This window comes from Brachionichthys hirsutus, chromosome 11 (genome assembly GCF_040956055.1).
Source record: "Brachionichthys hirsutus isolate HB-005 chromosome 11, CSIRO-AGI_Bhir_v1, whole genome shotgun sequence".
Taxonomy (NCBI): Eukaryota; Metazoa; Chordata; class Actinopteri; order Lophiiformes; family Brachionichthyidae; genus Brachionichthys; species Brachionichthys hirsutus.
In genome coordinates this window covers 5,430,629-5,449,099 of record NC_090907.1, presented here as the reverse complement: position 1 = coordinate 5,449,099, position 18,471 = coordinate 5,430,629, and the positions used below count along the sequence as shown (strand labels likewise).

The window sequence follows — 18,471 nt, the reverse complement described above, 5'->3', positions numbered from 1 at the left end:
GATGCTGCGGGACACTTCTGTTCCTCCTCTGCTTCGAGTCATCAGTTAAGACCACTAAGCATCCATCCATTGCATGAATGAGAAAACCTCCTTGTCTCACAGCCGGTTCTGAGATGACCATCCTTCCGTTGCCTTCAGCATGAATCCATGATGAGGCTCGCCCCCCTCAGAGCCAGTGTAACACCAGCATTGGCGGTTAATGCATACAGTAAAAGCATCCTGCCGTAGCACAATGCTGTGATAGGAGCTCTTCTTCCATCAGAGACCAGAAAAGGCATGTATTAAAAAATCAATAAAGGACTTGGTTCACTCTAGGGCTGTCGTTATCCAGAAAACAAGACGTTACACTTGGAAAGCATTTTGTGCATAAGTACTGTGTCCTTATCAGAAAATGAAAAAAATGACAAAAAAAAAATTATGAAGAGAACAGGTAAAATCATTTATGTTTTGGTAAGTGTGAGGAAATAAGAGATAGAGAAGGATGACACTAACCATAGAAAGCAATCAGGCAGAAAGAAGGCAAACCCCTGTAGTGTGGAGACACGACTCTGACCCCTTCTTACAGTAGTATCAATGGGAACCCAAGCAGCCCCCTGCCGCCTGACACAGCGCAGCCCGGGCGGGCGGGGTCAGCTGTGCATGTGTATATTTTTCACCCCACATTTCCATAGAGGCTCCAGGCAAGTGCCGGCTAGACCAGCCAGTTACAGTGATAGGCCGCAGTGATGGCAGGCTACACCAGTGTGTACGACTTGGAGTAGGCCCCTCCCCCTCCATCCCTCTGCTTCTGTAGTCTGCCTAAGCCTGAGGAGCTGCTCTCCAGGAGAGAGTCTCTGGATCCTCCCATCTTGGAAGAGGACGAGGAGGCACCTCCGGGCGTCCCCCCTGTGGCCCCTGCTACCCCGCCCCCAGTGGAGGACGATGCCCCAGCAGCTGCAGCGGTGGCGGCAGCGGCCGCAGCGGCGCTCTGAGCCGCTGAGGCAGACGAACCGGGCATGGTGAGAGTCCTCTGGGGAAGTGTGGAGGTGCTGGAGCTGGCAGACATCCCTCCACTCCCACTAGCTCCACCACCTAGTCCTCCAGAAGAAGCCCCAGAAGAAGAGAGATTGGACAGGCAAGCATGGCCCATACTTAGGGCCTGCTGTTTTGCGGAGTCCATAGTCACATGACGGCCCTGGGTGTGGTACGCCCGCTGGGTGAGGCCACGAATAGAAGCTTCACGTGGCGGAACCACCGGGCATGGGTCATGATGCTCAGACTGCTTTCTGAAGAAGGGATCTGACTTCATGTAGAGTGGCAGATTACAGTAGTCACCTGGAGGAGAAATCACACAGTTCGTCTCCCTAAAGAAAACTAGCTGATAATGTTTGAGCAATGTGCAGTATAAAGGAAACGCTTTGCTCTCACCATATCTGGCGACATTAGCATCCGCACACTATTCTCATTTGACCAATCACAGTTGTTTTCTCTATTTGTATATTTTGCAATGTTTAGCCAAGTGGGATTTGAAACTGTGACCTCCTTGCTGTGAGGCAACACCGCCACCCACTGTGTCACCCTTCTGCCCTAACTTGAAAATGTAAAATTTTAAATTAGGTCAACACTAACTTAAAAGGTAAAAGGGTGAACAAAAGACTCCAAACACTGTCAGTTTAAGTATTATTTCATGTGGTGTATAAAAGCCAGGTTGGAATTGGCGTGAGGGAAATTTAGCGTGACCTCAGACCCCAGAGGGGCGAAAAAGAATCCACTCACTCTTTGCACGGTGTGGAATGGGCACGGCTACATTCTTGCCACGATCGTAGTCCTGGGGTTTGGGCGGCGAGGCGGTGAAGCGGCAGATCCCGGGCTCCGACGGCGTGCTCATGGACGTCATGCTGTCCGCGTTGTCATTGGTGCACGTGGTCATCTGATCGGACGAGCTGTCAGAGATAAAGCACTCGGTAATCTCAAACTTGGCATGCTGCAGGTGCTCCTCTAACTTGGCGTGCTCATATGCTCTCGCCAGCTCTTCGTAGGTGGAGGAGGCGCTTTCTGTCGACACCATGCTGTTGCGCCCCTTGTCTGTAGAAGACGAGAGAAATAGAGAGAAGCACATTCCTTTAGTTTCGTGAGGGGGCTCTGGAGGTGTAGCCCAGTGCAAAAGAACATTCTTCACTTCTGGCTGCAAGTGCCATTTCACCCAGGAGCCAACCTGTGTCCTGTGACAGGCTGGCACTGTAGCTGTCACTCTCTGTGACAGTGATGCCATGCTGGGAGCCAACTGTGCGCCAGTCTGAGGTGAGAGTGCGGGCTGGCGTAGAGGACTGGCACTTGGTCAGAGTCCACTGGCTGGAGTAGCGGTTCCTAATGCTATGGGCTGATTTAACACTCTTCCGCGACACCGGGTCTGGTGGCAAATGAATGAAAAAAATGAAGTCCGTTTGTGCAAAGGCTGGAAAATGTGGCATTTATTATACAACTTAGCTTTTAGGCGGAAATTCAGCGTAAAGGCTGAAGAAGTTGCAGCATATTACTATTAAACACAATCACTCGTATTGCACGCTATGATGCAGTAGAAGTAGGGATAAATGTAAGCTTACTGTACTTACTGGTCCCCGGTCTGATGTCTGACATGTCGATCAAAGGGCCCGTGTTCTGGATGAGGGCGGGGTGATGCACAGACACGCCGGTGCAGAAGCTCTGAGGGTTGCCAGTTTGGTTGAACTCTGTGTCTGTTACAGGGATAGTTGCTTTGTCCTCACCTTTCAGATACAGAATGAATTCAACAAAACAGGCTCTGCATATTTAAAACAAAAACAAAAAAACTAAACACTTTCATTTTGGTAATTCTTAATTTTTTACTTCGGCCAATAAAGTCAGGTCTCTAGTGGGTTTTTTTTTATTTTTATTTATTTATTGGTTGTCTGTCTGTTAATAGTATTACATTTAAAAAACTACTTATTTGTGAAACTTGGTAGAAGGATTGGACACATGACATGCAGGATCTGGATAACAAAGCAGGTCTGTTATTTATTTCTTCACTTTAAATAAACCTTGACGACAGAAATCTTTAGATCTCATTAGAATTTAAATTCTGATTTCATTGAAATAAAAGGGGCTGTTGAAGTTTTAAACTCTATTCCGATTAATGATTTGATCCAGAGATGTGTGAACAAACAAAGCTCCCTCTGTCTCTTCGTCTCACCGATTTGCTTGATGCCTTCTTTGTCCTCAATCAGCAGCTGCACTCTGGGGATGTCTATGTGCAACCGTGGGCCCTGAGGAGGCCCCTTCACCGGGGTGTCAAAGCTGCGGTTGTTTTTACTAATTCACAGATACAAGACAAGAACACAAACTGAAAAATATCCACAAAAATTTGGATTTGTGACACAGATTGTGAGGCGTCCTTTGCAGTTTTACCTTATTAGCATCTCCGCTAGGCTTTTAGCATCTGGAAAAAGAGATTTAAAGATTATATTACGCCACAAATAACTTTAAAATGTTGATTAAATAAATAGTCAATGGAGATGCCGCTTGTCTGCTTTTTTGCTGCCTTCCTCACCTCTCAGTCTCTTCAGCCTCTTCTCTTTGCGTTTCTTGCGAATGATGAAGAGCAGGGCAACGCCCATCATCACCAAGATCACAGGACTGCCAATAGAAAACAGCTTCTTGACATCGTCGTTCTTTTCCAGAGGTGATTTGATTGGTGGAATTGTGCCTGCGCGCATAAGAAAAAGAAGAGAGATTAAAAGCTCTCAAGACAACATCCAACAATAATCTGAGTGACATCTACTCACTGCCATCATAGCCTAGTGTTGCGAACTGGGAGCTCTGGTTGCCGCAGCCGGCGCTGTTGCAAGCTTTCATCTTTAGCTCATACCAGGTGGCCTCGCGCAGCTCTGCTAGGAAAACGTCCACGGTGGCATTTGTACGTACATTCTGCCACGCCCATGTACCTGGAGTGAGTTCACATATCAAGTTTAATCTCTTGGTTTGAATGAAAACATGGAAAATAAGTCACCTAATTGATTTTAAAGGGTCGTAGTTGTCCTTATTGCAGCTGCAGCTCATATTAAACTGAAAACAGCAAGGAGTCACCTTTTGGTCTGAACTCCAGTGTGATGGCGCTGATTGGACAGCCTCCACTGGCCCAGCCCTGCAGATTGAGGCGGGCGTGGCTGGAGTTGATGTGGGTGAAGACTGGCTGATCCTTGTTGAACAGTGGTTCTGCCAAGATGGACAATAATCATGGATTTGTTCATTTATTTTCATGCTATACTAAAATATTCCATGTTGTTGGGAGATATAAAAGATAAACCCGAACCATGATGGGACGTAGGCTGACCAATCAGATTCAGCAGCAACATCTTGTTTAATGGCGACAATGAAGTAGGCAGGTGTGCCAAAAAAGATCTTAACTACTAGTTAAATTGATATTCTAATCATTTTTATCTTTTTTTTAATCTTTTTTTTTTAATGGAGTATATAAAGAAGTTGAGTCCCCATGCATTTATTGTAAAAACATGGATTTTGTACACTTCTGACGTTCTAATCTCCTTCCTTTTACCTTCCTGGTTTCTCACCTCGCCCATGCGTCTTTGCTTCGATGATCTCGCTGATGCGTCCGGCCCCGACACTGTTCTTCGCCGCCAGCTTGACTTTATACCAGGTGCCGCAGCGCAGGCTGTCTAATTTAAAGGAGCGCTCACTGGAGCTGATGAAAACATCCTTCCATTCCTCCGTGTTGTCTACCGAGTACTGCAGCACAAAACCTGCATCAGGAAAAAAATAAAAATAAAAATTGGACAGTTATGATAAAAGAATGATTTTGAGCTCAGTATTGTTACTTCTGCTGTCCACTAGGTGTCAGTGTCAGACTGCACTGCTCCTGCTTATAGAGTTAAAAAGCCCCAATTGGAGGGGGGTCTCACCGCTCCCGAGATATGCTTCCATTCGTTACCCACAAAACCCAACACCGAGATGGTGCTGACTAAGCGTCTATGTAAATGAGTTTATGCAATGTGTGCACTGCTTTTACAATCAGCCGCCTTGGAGAGGCAACTCCCTTCTGCTTTGAGACACTTTACGTCTAATCTGTCTAAACTACTTGTTATTTTGGAACAAGCATCTTTATAAATGCAGAGGGGGGAGGGTCCACTTTAGTCAAGTCCACCTTGTTACACCACCTAACCATCTAAGAATGGTCAAACTATACCACCAAGGGGTAACCCTAACCCTAACCCTAACCCTTTTTGTAGATTATGAATACAATTATATCCCAATCTCCTAATCCAAAACCAGGACATGCTTGGTGTTTTACAACTTCATGCAGGTACAGACAGATGACCCTGGGTCCCCATTATAATAACCAATGCCACGTTTGCAGTTCTGTATGGTTACAGGGTATATAAAAGCAAAAAGAAACAGTTGCTAAACTCATTCATTGTCCAACCGCTTAGTCCTAGTCCGTCATTGAGTCGCGGGCCAAACTGGAGTCAATCTCAGCAGTCAGTTGCTAAACTAAAATATTAAATTAAATGGGGAATAAAGCATTCATATTTAATGTATGAGCCCAACGTTGTCGGTTGTGTCGGTTTTTCTTTGTCAGTGTTGCACATATATAGATAACAGGAAACAGATGTTAGTATATAGGAAGGACAAAACTACGCATGAGCACATACCTCTGATAGAGCTGCCCCCATTGTCACCCGGTATCCAGGCCAGGGTGATGGAGGAGGTGGAGGTGGTGGAGACAGTTAGACGGGGCTGGTCTGGGGGAACTGAGGAGGACATGAGAACACTTAACTGCCTTTATTCAAATCCAATAAATGCTAAGTAACTCTTTGTTTCTCAAGAACAAATAATTATTCAGTTGTCACTGCTTATTGTTTCCATTTCCTACCTTGCACCAAAAGGTTGACTATAATAGTGTCAAAGCCGAGTGTGTTGGTGGCGGTGCAGGTGTAGTAACCAGAATCTTCAGCTTTGACGGCGCGGAGCACCAGCGTCCCATTGGCCAGAATGAGACGCTGTCCATCCAGAGACACGGGGATTGCCGTGTCCTCACTAACAGAGAGAACAAGTGCATGGGAAGGATCTTCCTTGAGTTTTATCAAAAGTAACTCATCTTTTCACTTGTGTTCAGAATTGCAAATTGATAAAGCTGAACTGCATTGTAACGTCATTCTAGCTCATGAACACATGAACACATTATTAATGCTGATTAACCCTTTAGGGTTACAGCGACTGAACCTCCAGGGGACAAGTCTCACCTGTCTTTGGTCCATTTTATGGTGGGTGTCGGCTCTCCAACTGAGCTGCAAGGGAGTCGCACTTCCTTCATCCAAGGAGTGGTCACTGTTCCCCCAAATGAAAGGATCTTGGCTGGTGCTAGAGGCGGATGAAGAATAAAAATGGAAAATGGTACACAGAGAGATTGAAAAAGTCCATTAGCACTGGCATGACAGAAGAAAAGCACTAGCCAAATTACGCTCTGTCAATCAGCTGATTTTTATGTTAACGAATAAACAAGTTTCAAGTTTCACAGCTAATAAGATGTGGACTTTTAACAATATGCTGAACCAATACAAATATGAAAAGGTTGATATTCAATGTGATTATTTTTGGATTTACAAGCACGGGGGCGGGGGGGGGGGGGGGCAATGTGTTGGCCATGATTAATGAATAATGAAACTCTAGCAAGGCTAGCATATAACATCCTTTACAAAAGAATAAGATGAGCGAATACGAGAAAAATTTTATCTATTGAGGCACAAAACCCCCCCCTTTTCTCTTTCTGACCTTCCGAGGGCTCTGTCTCTCCTTGTTTATCACGCCTGCTGTCTTAATACCGGCGCTCTAGTTCACTTATGTTAAGGTTGAATGAAGTATTGAGTGGGCAAGCCTGGATGGCAGCGCCTTTCACTGCTGACGGTCAGCCGGCGCACATTCACTCGCAAATGCTTGCAGCCATCCGTCAAAGGAATGAAGATACCAAGAAAAGTGTGACTTGCTGAAAAGTGAATTCCATTCATTCCCACTCTCTCATTCTTCCATGGCCCAAAGCCTATTGATTTAACAGCCCTCTCGATTGTCTTAAAAACTCTGCCTCGATATTATCTTGAGCAGCTCTTCATCTGTTGTGTCATTTTTCACCCTTCCTTTATTTCCTCTCTTTACTCCGCCTTTTAGCTTCTCCCAGATTTTGACCGGTTTGTCTTCTCTGAACTCTGAAATCAATACGCTTTCCTCTTGCATGACGTCGAAACACATAAACGTCAGAGGTTAGGGCCGAGAAGCACTGTAAAGAGCAAGTGGCAGATTGATTCAGATGAAGGATGTAGATCAGAGCATCCTTTAGAAAATAATCCCTAATGGTATTCCTAATAAGACGCTTCAAGTGGAACACTACCCCAATGCTGTCATTGTTTTTAAGGCTTTCTGAGAGAAGGAGACAGCAGAATAAATTCAACAGGCAAAGACTCAGGAAAGTCACCGTTATGCCATCCATCAATACAACTACAGGCCAGTAGCTGGAAGGCTATCTCTACAATCCCTGAATGTGCTCTTAGATCATACTTGTGGTTCCAAGAACCTCCTAATTTACTCTACATAGAGTTCCTGTGGAACCAGTCGGATATTCCATACAACCCGCAATGCTTTCCAGCTCTCTGAGGTATTTCAAGGCTAAATGAGATGTGCAATCCCTCCAGAGGCTCCTATATTATGTCCAAACTCACCACCCTACTTACCCTAAGTGAGGGTGGAAAGGTAGATTGACTAGTAAATCAAGACCTTCTGTTACACTGATTTAAACCAAAAAATAATGTTTATGGTTTGGTGCTACTGGGATGTAGTCCAACTGATATTCCGTGACTCACCCTTGGCTGCTGGCTCCGCAGTGACCTTGTCGCTGAAGTTACCTCGACCTGCAGTGGTGACGGCTGCAGCCCAGATCAGGTACTGCTGTCGGTGGTTGAGGTGAGTGATTCGGTAGAACAGCAGCTGCGGATTGACTTCGTACTCGCTGGGCATCTGGAAATGAAGGCCAAGTATTCACTGTGGGTGACGCTGTGTATCGTATATGCCGACAAAACACAGAATAAAATCATGGTGCAAGATAAGGCAAGGAAGGAGGGAGCTGGAGGGAGAAAGGATGGGATTGGGGAGGAGAGACTGAGGGGCAGATTTGGGGGGAGGAGTGAGGCCCTTTTCTATTCTGTTCAGGGAGTGGAAACAATGATGTGAGATGGAGGAAGACAATGGAGGACAGGCAAATCAATCAGTCAGATATCATGAACAATCACTAATGAGGCCTATCTACAAAAGGCATCAGTGATGATGGAGGAGAGGAGAGGAGTACTGACACACACAGACACACAGAGGCATATATGACCTGGAGGTGGATGTGTAATTGCAGTGTGTTTAACCCAGCCATGTGTCTGCTGTCTAGACGTGTACGCATCACTGTCCCCTCAACACACAAACACACAAGCTCCCTTTTTAACTGACGGCCATTCTCGCTTCACATCCCGTCTGATTGTACCTACTGCTCATCTCATATGCAGCTATCTCAGGACACACACAAAAACACGTCACGCAGCTCCCTTGCATTGCTGCTGACCTGAGTAGAAGAATAGCGAAACAAAGAGATGACAAACGTAACACATACACGGTTCACTACATGTTGCATCCAAAGCATATTTTACTGCAGGTTGAAGCTAAATGCAGAGCACGCCATTGTCGAGCCCCGCCCAGCCGTCTGATGTGTCGGCCCAACAGATTCCGGCATTTGTGTTGTCTTTCACATTTGTGATTAGGCCGTCACAGAAGACGCCGACAGCCTTTTTATTGCTTCCTCGTGCTCCTCGTTTATCACGCATTCCTCTCTCAATCTATCCTTCACCCCCCTGCGCCATCCTTGCCTTCTCCTCCTGCCATCACTCTTCATCCATCTCTTCATTTCCCTGCCCCTCTTCACATCTCCCCGTCATGTGTGGGCCCACTCCTTACTTTCCGTTCCATCTCACCAACCATTACCCCCACCCCCCCTCGGTGTTTTACATCTTCTCTGCAGTTCACCCCGCCACTCTCCCCTGTGTAAAAGCCTTCTTTTTTCTGTACATTCATGACTGTATTTTCCACTGCTCGCTCACGGACATACGTAGAGATGGATGGATAGATGTTAGGAGGAACGGACGACAGCGTGTGTTGCCGTAACAGATATCAAAATGTTCCTCCATTGTGGAGATAGCGGTGATCTGGGGAACGATAGACCGAGATAATAAAAAGAGGAACAAAAGTGCTCCCCACGCTGTGTGTCTGCCCCCCCCCCCCCCCCCACACACACACCCCTCCTTCCTTCTCTCCAGTCACACTCATTTACATAGTAATCATTCTTAACTCTGCATGGGGCCTTCAGACAGACATACAGACAGACATACAGACAGACAGACAGACATACAGATAGATAGATAGATAGATAGATAGATAGATGGATAGTGTTTCTACATGATAATATATATTTGTGTGTCTGTGCGTGTGTGGCTTGTTTTCTCCCCCCTTGTTGATGAACAGATGAGGTTGTCCTGGCAACGTGATGAGTAGCAGATATGCAAATGAAACTTGAGGGTGAGCGTGCATGAACACACACTGCGGTATGAGGAGAGCTCATTTCACACACACATCTCGCTGAGACTGCAGCACTAGACAACCCCCCCCCCCCCCCCCGCACACACACACACACACACACATGCAGATAAATTCAAATCATTTCTGTTTATGTGTGTAAGGAAATGCTCTCGTCTCTTTCTTCATCAGCAATGTTTTGGATGGTGAAGACCAGCCAAACCTTCGCTTTCCTCTTTTATTCACGTCTCATTCATGAATCTCTCTCCACCCCTCTGGTAACTCACCGGTTGGCCCGACCCAGGGCTCGAGCAATAGATGGTGTACTTGCGGATGATTCCATTTGGCTTATGAGGGGGCAACCAGGACACCACAACACTACTGGCAGAGGAAGGCACAGCTTTTATGCCAGCTGGGGGTCCCGGGTCTGAATAACAAAGGGGGCGGGGGGACCATGTATCACATTTTCCTATATGTAAAGTTAAAAGGTGCACAGATTGCAGAGATTTGTTTCTCCCTGATAAATGATCAACATAGTAGAACCAAAGCATCGAAGAGGCAATAAACAAGTTGAATAAGTACAATAGTACCACCTGCTAAAATGATCCATGATCATAGACAAATAATAATGATGCCTGTTATCTTTATATTATAATCAAATTCTGCTCAATTCTTGGGCTACTGGATGCAGCCGCCTTTCAGCTGTACCTCACGTATTATCTGGAATTCCAAATATCAACATGGAAACTCTGACTGTGTCTTCATACGTGTGAATAGTGTGTACTGTAGCCAATGAGCTACTCGGGTCATGGATCATTTTAATCGATTTGGTACTATCAGACACAAGACGAGCGTTATCAAAACGATATTGTGACATTGACGATTATAAACAACTACTGCTTCAGGCAATCTTGATAAGTATAGACATCATGGAACCAATAATTTGATCATCTACCAATACATACATGGCACTGTTGGCGGGAATACATTATATATGCATGCAGCCCAAACAAGACAAAATGCTGAAAGACAATGAAAAAACATGATCTGAAATATAACACTTTGTCTTCTTTGCTCCTGTTATACCATCTCTGTCTGAGAGGTAAACATAAAAATAATCTTTTAGCACTAGTTCACTACAAACACTTTTCCATATGCTGCAGACAGAACTGAGGGCAAAGGGGCATCAGCAGAGCAGACTGCAGTATACGTGAAGAGGCTGCCCCTGGACACGATGTCTACCCACAAGAGGGAAGAGGAGATACTCAGCTCACCCCCTGATAAACACGACCATGCACAGACACGCTCAAAGACTCAACACACACATGTGAAGAGCTCTTGCAGCGAGGCGAGCTCATAAATGGAGATATAGTGAGAAAGAGAGAATAAAGGCCTTTTCTGAAATCACACTTCCCAGAATCTCTGCTCCCCCCACCTCCTCTCTCTCTCTTCCTCTCTCTCTGTCTCTCTCTCCCCCTCGCCCACATTTTCTCCATCTCCAGACACCTGCCTCCTCCTTTTCCTGGCCCCGGGGAGGAAGAGGAGAGGCGGATATGGATGTAATCCACAGCTCAAACGTGTAAGCACAAAATTAATTATCTTTAAGCCACAAAGAATTAATCACGCTTCTTGTACTATGGGTGCTGAGCTTGATTTGCACGCAAACAATAGTGCATGTCCCCCTGCATTAACCCACAAGCACACACCAATGTTAAGATATTGTATGCATGTACACACATGTGGAACCCCTGCCAACACTTGGGGCATACACACACACACACACACCCTTACCCTTAGGCTTTCATAACCACACATTTTAGCATCTTAATTCACATTAGTGATTGTAATGGCACATCAGAGCACAAGGAGGTTTTAATCAGCAACCTTTTTCTTACAAGAAATGCCCTCTGCAGCCGAAACCCAGAACAAAAGCCTTCAGACTCGCCACAAAGGAACATTGAAAGAAAATGGCCGATTGCATATGATCTCCGGACTTACAGTCTTCGCGTGTTTGGATATACAGGACGTTGCTACGGACACCATCTCCAGCCTGGGTGAAGGCCAGCACCTGGATGCTGTAGTTGGTGAACTTCTCCAGTCCTCTGAGTTCCACCTGCTCTTTGGTGGTTGTAATATTTTGCATTTCACCCCATTCTAAGAAACAAAGACAGCCAGACATTCAGACCATGGAATGGGACGTTTCAAGTTCTAGTTTGCATGAGCGGATTTTAGAAGTAGATATTTATTTAACATTAATGGTTAGTATTTTAATCACCTGAAACTGTGTTTGTGTTAGCTTAGAATTTGTCTTTTATATCTATAGAAGGATTCCATTGAGTCCACTATGATTCCTGTTTCTCCAGCGGCATAGAAAGGACAAATCAGACACCGGATCTAAAGGAGGCCTTTCACATTTTTATTATTTACCATTGGGGACGGTAAAATATATACTATACTCCTGGAACCCACAGACATTATTAAATTCTGCACATGAGCTTAAAGAAACATGACAAACACACTCAACTCACCTCCATCTGGGAAAACAGCCCAGAACACAACACGATATCCCTTCAACACACCATGCAGCGTCAACCTCGGGGGTTCAGTCCAGGTAATGCCCGCTTCATCTGATGTTACTGAAATGGCTCGCACATTCTGAGGAGGCTGACTAGGCACTGAAGACGAAAGGAAAGATAGAAATCTTAAATATGTGTCTTCAGCTGTTCAGCCTTATAGAAGAGTATCTGAAATGAATCCACTTAAAAGACAAAACTTGACTTTGCGGTTTCAGTAAAATAGACAGATTCGGCACTGATCAAAGTTACATATGACCTTTTATTTGCATCCTGTTGTATCTCAGTGCAGCTTTTGACCATCAGATCCTGATAGAAAGTCTATTGAGATGGTTTACCTCACCTATTTATCAGACAGAATTCAACTTGTACATGTGAACAACGCTTCCATTTACACCGAAGTTAGCTACACAGTTCCACAGGGATCAGTGTTGGGGCCTAATTATTTCTATGATTCCTGATGACGATGAATACATTTATTAGATAGTATGTATTACAGTACAAGTACAGTCAAACACCCTGTCTAAGAGGAGTATTTCACAAAAGCCCTTGCAGTCTTGTTTCTGTTGAACGTCCTTAGTACAAAAATCATCGACATGTAACAATACCAATAAAAATAAAAATAAATTAGTCCAATGATGCAAAATAACAATAAATTAAAAGACACATATGTACGTGTATGATGCCATGATCAGAAAACGTGATATTAATGTTGACTACTATGCAGATGATATCCAGCTATATTTATTGTTCAAATCCAATGACACAATAGACTAAGAAAACTTAGAGCTGGTCTGAAACACATTAAAATTTGGATGACCTGCAACATCTTGCTTACAAATAAATAAATAAACTCTATGAAATGCTAAAAGGCATTTCCATATCAAGCCTGAAGCGACTGAACAGGCTAGAGATAGATGAAAAGCTCTTGACATGCATTCAGCGTGGTGTTTACGGCCATCTCTACAACCAAGATCTCTCTTTCACCGTACAAGCCTCCTTCTGTCCACACCAGTACAGGTGGCTACCGTTGACCACGAGTCTTTCAGGCGTTGAATAATGCACACTGTTGATAACTAACAGAAGTCAAGTTGTGAGAGAAGGGGGGGGCAGGAAGAGAGGAAGAGAGCCCTCTGAAAGAGAGAGAGCACAATGAAAGAGAAAGATTGGGCCAAGTCCACCAGGGAATTTCTCTGCAGCTGGTGAGGAGAGGGGAGGTGAAGAGGAGGACAGGAGAGGGGAGGGAATGGGGGATTAGAAAACTGAAACAGGATTTTGCATGAATAAACCGTTTGGTTCCCAATCTAAATAATTAGAAGGCAAAAAAAAGCCGAATTCCTCCCTTCTCAGTCACACCTTTGTGAGAGCAAGGCTTTAAAGAGGATGTAAACAAAATGCTAACCTTGTTCTAGTCAAATTAGTCAAATGACAGCATTAGTTTATATAGGGGTAAACATGATGGAGGGAGACAGAGAAGTCACCACTAACGTATAAAACATCCTCTGATGAATACATACAAGTTTACAGAAAGAAAGAAAATGGGCACAACAGCGATATAATGAAAGGGAGATTTGGACTGGGGCTAGTTAAAGTGGGGAGGAGATGGAGGGCAAGGGGCAGAGGAAGGAGGGAGGAAGAGAAGGGGAACCAGGGATGGGCAGAAAAGATGAAAAGAGGGAGCAGAGAGACAATGTGCTCAGCTGTTGGTAATTACAGCAGGAAGCTAGCAGCAGGAATGAGAGAGAGAGAGACAGAGAGAGGGACAAGCTAATTATAATTATTTTTAGTATGCTTGTAGTTATCACTATTATCATAATGGCCATCAATATCACTGTCACCACGGTGACAGCCACAGGGAAGAACTGGAGGCTCTGCCTGCTTTGGACCAATGAGGTTCAGGCAACTGTTCACTAGTATGTATGGGCTGAGTTTCTATGAAATGAGAAAAATTCCCATATGTGGACGACCTATGAAGGAGAAAGAGATTCCATGTACTGAAAGAACATTTTCATTCAGCATATACAAACTGCGCAGCACTTTCACATTGAAGGTCAACTGAAAGATAAAATGTGAACAAAGGAATACCAGGAGAGCACAAGGAAGTACAGTATTTAGAGGCCTTATTGAGCTAAAAAAAAAAAAAAAGGGCTTACATTCTGGCTTTTTAAATGCGTATTTTTGTGTCGGCTTGGAAGAATTTGATCTGTTCCTTTGTATGAAAAAGTTATTTAATGCACCTCACCAAAAATGTTTTTGCTTAAAAGAAATAAGTGGTGAAGAATGTTGTATTTTCTAAATTATAACCTTTGGACAATGGATCCACGATTAAAAGCCAGTTTTCCATTAAATAATACCGACTCAACTCAACTTGGTACCGGGTACGTTTCTGAAGGTCGTTTGCCATTACGAATCAGCACAAACTCCTGGTGTCGCGCAACAGGCGCCTGTCGTCCACCTCTGACGATCCTTTCACGGCTATGAGACAGGAATCTATCTCAGCCTTCAGAGTGTGCTGGCCATTGATTTCTGCTGTGCAGGATACATCCTGTTTGCCATGCCTTGATAAGTGCCAATATGTTGCGACTGTTTAGTACCCGCAAGGCTAACTTGGAACCACAACGGAGTTGCTACTAAAAAGTAGTACTAGGCACCAGGCACGATACGATTAACCAGCATCTTCCATCTCTTCCAAAGACGACCGCCAACCTCCACATTTATTCAACCCAGTCCAATCCAAGAATTGTCTCCTTGAATGTTTTGGATTGCATTTCTTCGTGGTTTGGTTGACAAGATATCTTAAAATGTGTTTGCAGATGCACAGTTGCAGTTTGTCCTTTCATTCTTATATTCACTTCTTGAATATTTGGCACGCCTCTCTCTCTATGACAGTATCTCTGCCTCGCTCAATCCGCCGTGAAGTGCTGCTGAATGTCTACTGCGTCTGTGAGACCAAACGTGTCCTTGGTATTTGTAAAAAGCATTTAGATCCTGCCCATCGCGTTCATTTGTGTTGAAAGGCGAGAGCGAATGCGGGACGTTTAGACTTCAAAGCGTTGCGTGGTTTGACAGCAATTAGGCAGTTTGAAAAGCAACAAGAATAATGGCAACTAAAAAGTGCAGCCACTGCGAATGTCAAAGCAGAGGATGGCATTTCAGGTAGCAGGGCTGCCAGTTTGCTAATGTATGATGTTATCTTTGTCCTCACCATCTTCCAGTGTTGTAGCATTGATCTCTGAGCTCGAGGGCCCGGTGCCTGCTCTGTTTAAGGCCTGGACAACCACACCATACTGGGCAAACTTCTTCAGGTTGTCGAGGGTGTAAACCTCGCTGTCGCCCGTGGCTTTCATCTCTACAATGCTGTACTGGCCGTTACTGCCCGGACCATTCTCCCTGTAACCGATTTGGTAACCGCGGATCACCCCATTCTGCAGTTCCTTCCTGGGTGCCTGGGGAACAAGAAAAAAAAAAAAAAAACGTTGTCGTGATGACGCCTGATTCTGTAGCCACGTCCACAATGTGAATGAATGAAAGACGAATTGTGATGACATTGCAAACGTTACTGCCAAACATTACTCTTTAAACAGCATATTGTGATGTAGTACTATTGCTGTTCAGAGGTCAGAACATTCTAATTCTTTACCTTCCAGGTGACCCGGATACTCTGAGAGGTCACGGGCTGCAGGATCACTTCCATGGGAGGACCATCAGGCTCTGTGTGGAGACAAAAACAGGAGGGATGTGGGTAGGACGGCCCTGAAACTTTCCAAAGGTATTTTATCTAAATGTCATTGGGAAAGCTGCCAGGGTAACACGTATGTTGTGACAGATACAACAAGAACATTTGCTATCATTTAGATCAGTAAGAAAATGCTTCCAAGACACTTACGTGCTTCCTCTGTGCTAATGGTAAGTTCCTTGCTGGCCTCACTCTTGCCAATTGAATTGTATGAGTACATGCGGATGCTGTAGATGGAGGCAGGGTGCAGGTCCACTATGTTGGCCTGATTGTTGGATGGAGAAATGTTTCGCGTGGCATGCTTCAGCTCCCAGGAATCTGATCAAATAGAAGAAATAACAGCGCTGTCATTTTTTTGATGATTGTTTTTTCATGTTTTCTTTTCTCTGAGAATCTTACTTAATATTACATCTTAATTCTACCAATAAATGTCCAAAGGAAAAGGAAAAAGAGGAAAGTAAAATGTAGTATAATTCCAGTCACACGCGGTATGTTTCAAATATCAAGGAAACACAATGCCTTAAATACTTCTCTATTTACTTTTAGTTTTTTGTTAATCGAGGACTGCACTTTTTTTTTTTTACTTACCTGTCTTGTTCTTATATTCAATGTCATAGGAGGTAATGACGCTGTTTCCATCAAATCTCTGTGTCCACCGGAGATTCATGCTGCGATCTTTTACTTCTCGCACCTCCAACTCCGGAGGGTCTGGGGGCTCTGAGCATTATAGGGGAAAAAAAGCACAATAACGGGAATAAGGTGAGAAGAAGATGAACATGAATAATAATAATTGTCTTACTTACTTGGCAGATGCTCTGAATTTATACAAGAATGATTACCTTGTACAGTGAGCTGGATGAGACCTCGTCCTTCTCCATAAGAGTTTATGGCATGACAAGAGAAGAAGACTGAATCCTCACGCTCTGCTGGCTTAAGCTGCAGAAAGGAAGGGAGCAATATGAGCCGAACAAACAGCTATCTGTGCAGGCAAACTTCACAGACCGAAGCTTCATAACAGAGAAACGGCCCACGGAGTCCCAGTTAAAGAATCTATAGGCTCACAAAAGCATTTTGTTTTTTTGTCTCCTGTCTACTGCAATAACAGTTTATTTGCAGGTTTGGTGCATCTTCATTCTATATCAGCATTTGGTTGGAACACAATGAAGGTGTAATATGTGTTAGTTTGTTCCACCTCTTTGATGCCGAAGGTAGCAACAGCGGTGGAACGGACCTTTGATTGAACAAATTATGTGTCCAGCAGTTACGTATTTACAGGCGTCTCCGAATGTCCCAGGGATGAATCTTAGTTTCCTCTACAGAGATACTGATGGTATTGTGTACAGGAGGAGCGTATGATTGAGCCAGGGTCTGGCTATACTTGAGGACGAATGTGAGTGTGGACTCTTCCTTCAATACATCACGAAGCTGGATAATAACAGCTCAAACCTAAATGAAAAGGGGAAAAAGAGCATTTGATCTATTCCTTGACATCACTGGTGGTTCAGTGTTCCTTACTTTGAGTGTAGACAGCACCTCGTCCGTCTTCTCATTGGGACTTGTAGTAATGGAGTAACGGGGGTTGCGGTCAGGGTCAATGACGGTGTCTCCTCTCTCCCAGCGGATGATGATGGGCCATTCCCCCCTGGCGGTGCAGTTCAGCTCCTTCATGTGACCCTTCTTAGCCATGGTGGTGTTGGGATGGCTGGTGATCATAGCCGGGACTGGAAAGATGTGACAAATGGAATGTGAAGCAAAGAGATGGTGAAGAAGAAGGGCAGGACAGCTGATAGCCGCGAAGGTGGAGTTCAATGCAGCCAGCTTCCATTTCAGCAGCGTAATGAAGAGCTATAGTCAATGAGGTAAAGCCAATAAAGCTCTTCTCCCACTTTCCAATAGTTAGCATTGCGGTCTCGGTGTGTAAAGGACACCACAACAATAAGCACTTCTGTTCACACTTTACACACTACACTGCTCACAGACTTAATCTCTTCCGGGCAAAACACACACACACACACAATGTCCTGGTCTGAGGAGGACTCTGTTGTTTTGTTTTCATCACTTATTCATCTCACTCCTCCTTTTCTTCTTTTTCTCCCTCTCCACTGAGCGAAACAGACAGAACTCAGGGAGGCAGAGTAGAGGAATGTTTCAATCAATAACACAAACACCAGACGATCAGCGTGTGTGTGTTTGTGTGTGTGTGTGTGTGTGAGAGAGAGAGCGATAGTGTGTGTGTGATGTTATCCTGTGATAACACGGTGAAACTAGTAATTGTATTTACGTACATCTGTATGTATCAGAAATGAGGTGTTAGCATGTATTTTGTGTGTTTTCTGTAAGGTCATGGTACTGCTTGCAACGACGACACGACCTACTGTGAGTGTGTATGTGTGTGTGCTCCATGTGCATTTTCACATTGCATTACACGCAGTGTTACTGACAGCAAGGGCGGGATAGAGGGATTGATTGCAGATAATGATTAAGCTCAAAGTGTTTTTGGTTGTCTGGATACAGATCCCAAGAGTGAAAAGATCAATCGCTCCGTTGCTTGCG

The 18,471-nt window shown here is 44.5% G+C and overlaps 1 protein-coding gene across 1 annotated transcript in view; it reads right to left on the bottom strand.

Moving 5' to 3' along the window:
• Positions 1-733: 733 nt before the first annotated feature.
• Positions 734-18,471, bottom strand: part of dscaml1 (Down syndrome cell adhesion molecule like 1) — a 33,406-nt gene continuing 15,668 nt past the window's right edge. The window contains exons 11-33 of the mRNA XM_068745740.1: positions 17,434-17,639; positions 16,758-16,854; positions 16,507-16,635; positions 16,069-16,236; positions 15,823-15,893; positions 15,388-15,628; positions 12,138-12,284; positions 11,608-11,763; positions 9,897-10,036; positions 7,863-8,016; positions 6,255-6,372; positions 5,885-6,048; positions 5,664-5,762; positions 4,566-4,754; positions 4,081-4,209; positions 3,780-3,938; positions 3,545-3,700; positions 3,403-3,433; positions 3,188-3,306; positions 2,592-2,744; positions 2,195-2,389; positions 1,756-2,064; positions 734-1,314 (exon numbers count right to left, since the gene is read on the bottom strand). Coding sequence (XP_068601841.1) covers positions 734-1,314; positions 1,756-2,064; positions 2,195-2,389; positions 2,592-2,744; positions 3,188-3,306; positions 3,403-3,433; positions 3,545-3,700; positions 3,780-3,938; positions 4,081-4,209; positions 4,566-4,754; positions 5,664-5,762; positions 5,885-6,048; positions 6,255-6,372; positions 7,863-8,016; positions 9,897-10,036; positions 11,608-11,763; positions 12,138-12,284; positions 15,388-15,628; positions 15,823-15,893; positions 16,069-16,236; positions 16,507-16,635; positions 16,758-16,854; positions 17,434-17,639 — 3,911 coding nt within the window. The remainder of the gene's footprint in view (positions 1,315-1,755; positions 2,065-2,194; positions 2,390-2,591; positions 2,745-3,187; positions 3,307-3,402; positions 3,434-3,544; positions 3,701-3,779; positions 3,939-4,080; positions 4,210-4,565; positions 4,755-5,663; positions 5,763-5,884; positions 6,049-6,254; positions 6,373-7,862; positions 8,017-9,896; positions 10,037-11,607; positions 11,764-12,137; positions 12,285-15,387; positions 15,629-15,822; positions 15,894-16,068; positions 16,237-16,506; positions 16,636-16,757; positions 16,855-17,433; positions 17,640-18,471) is intronic.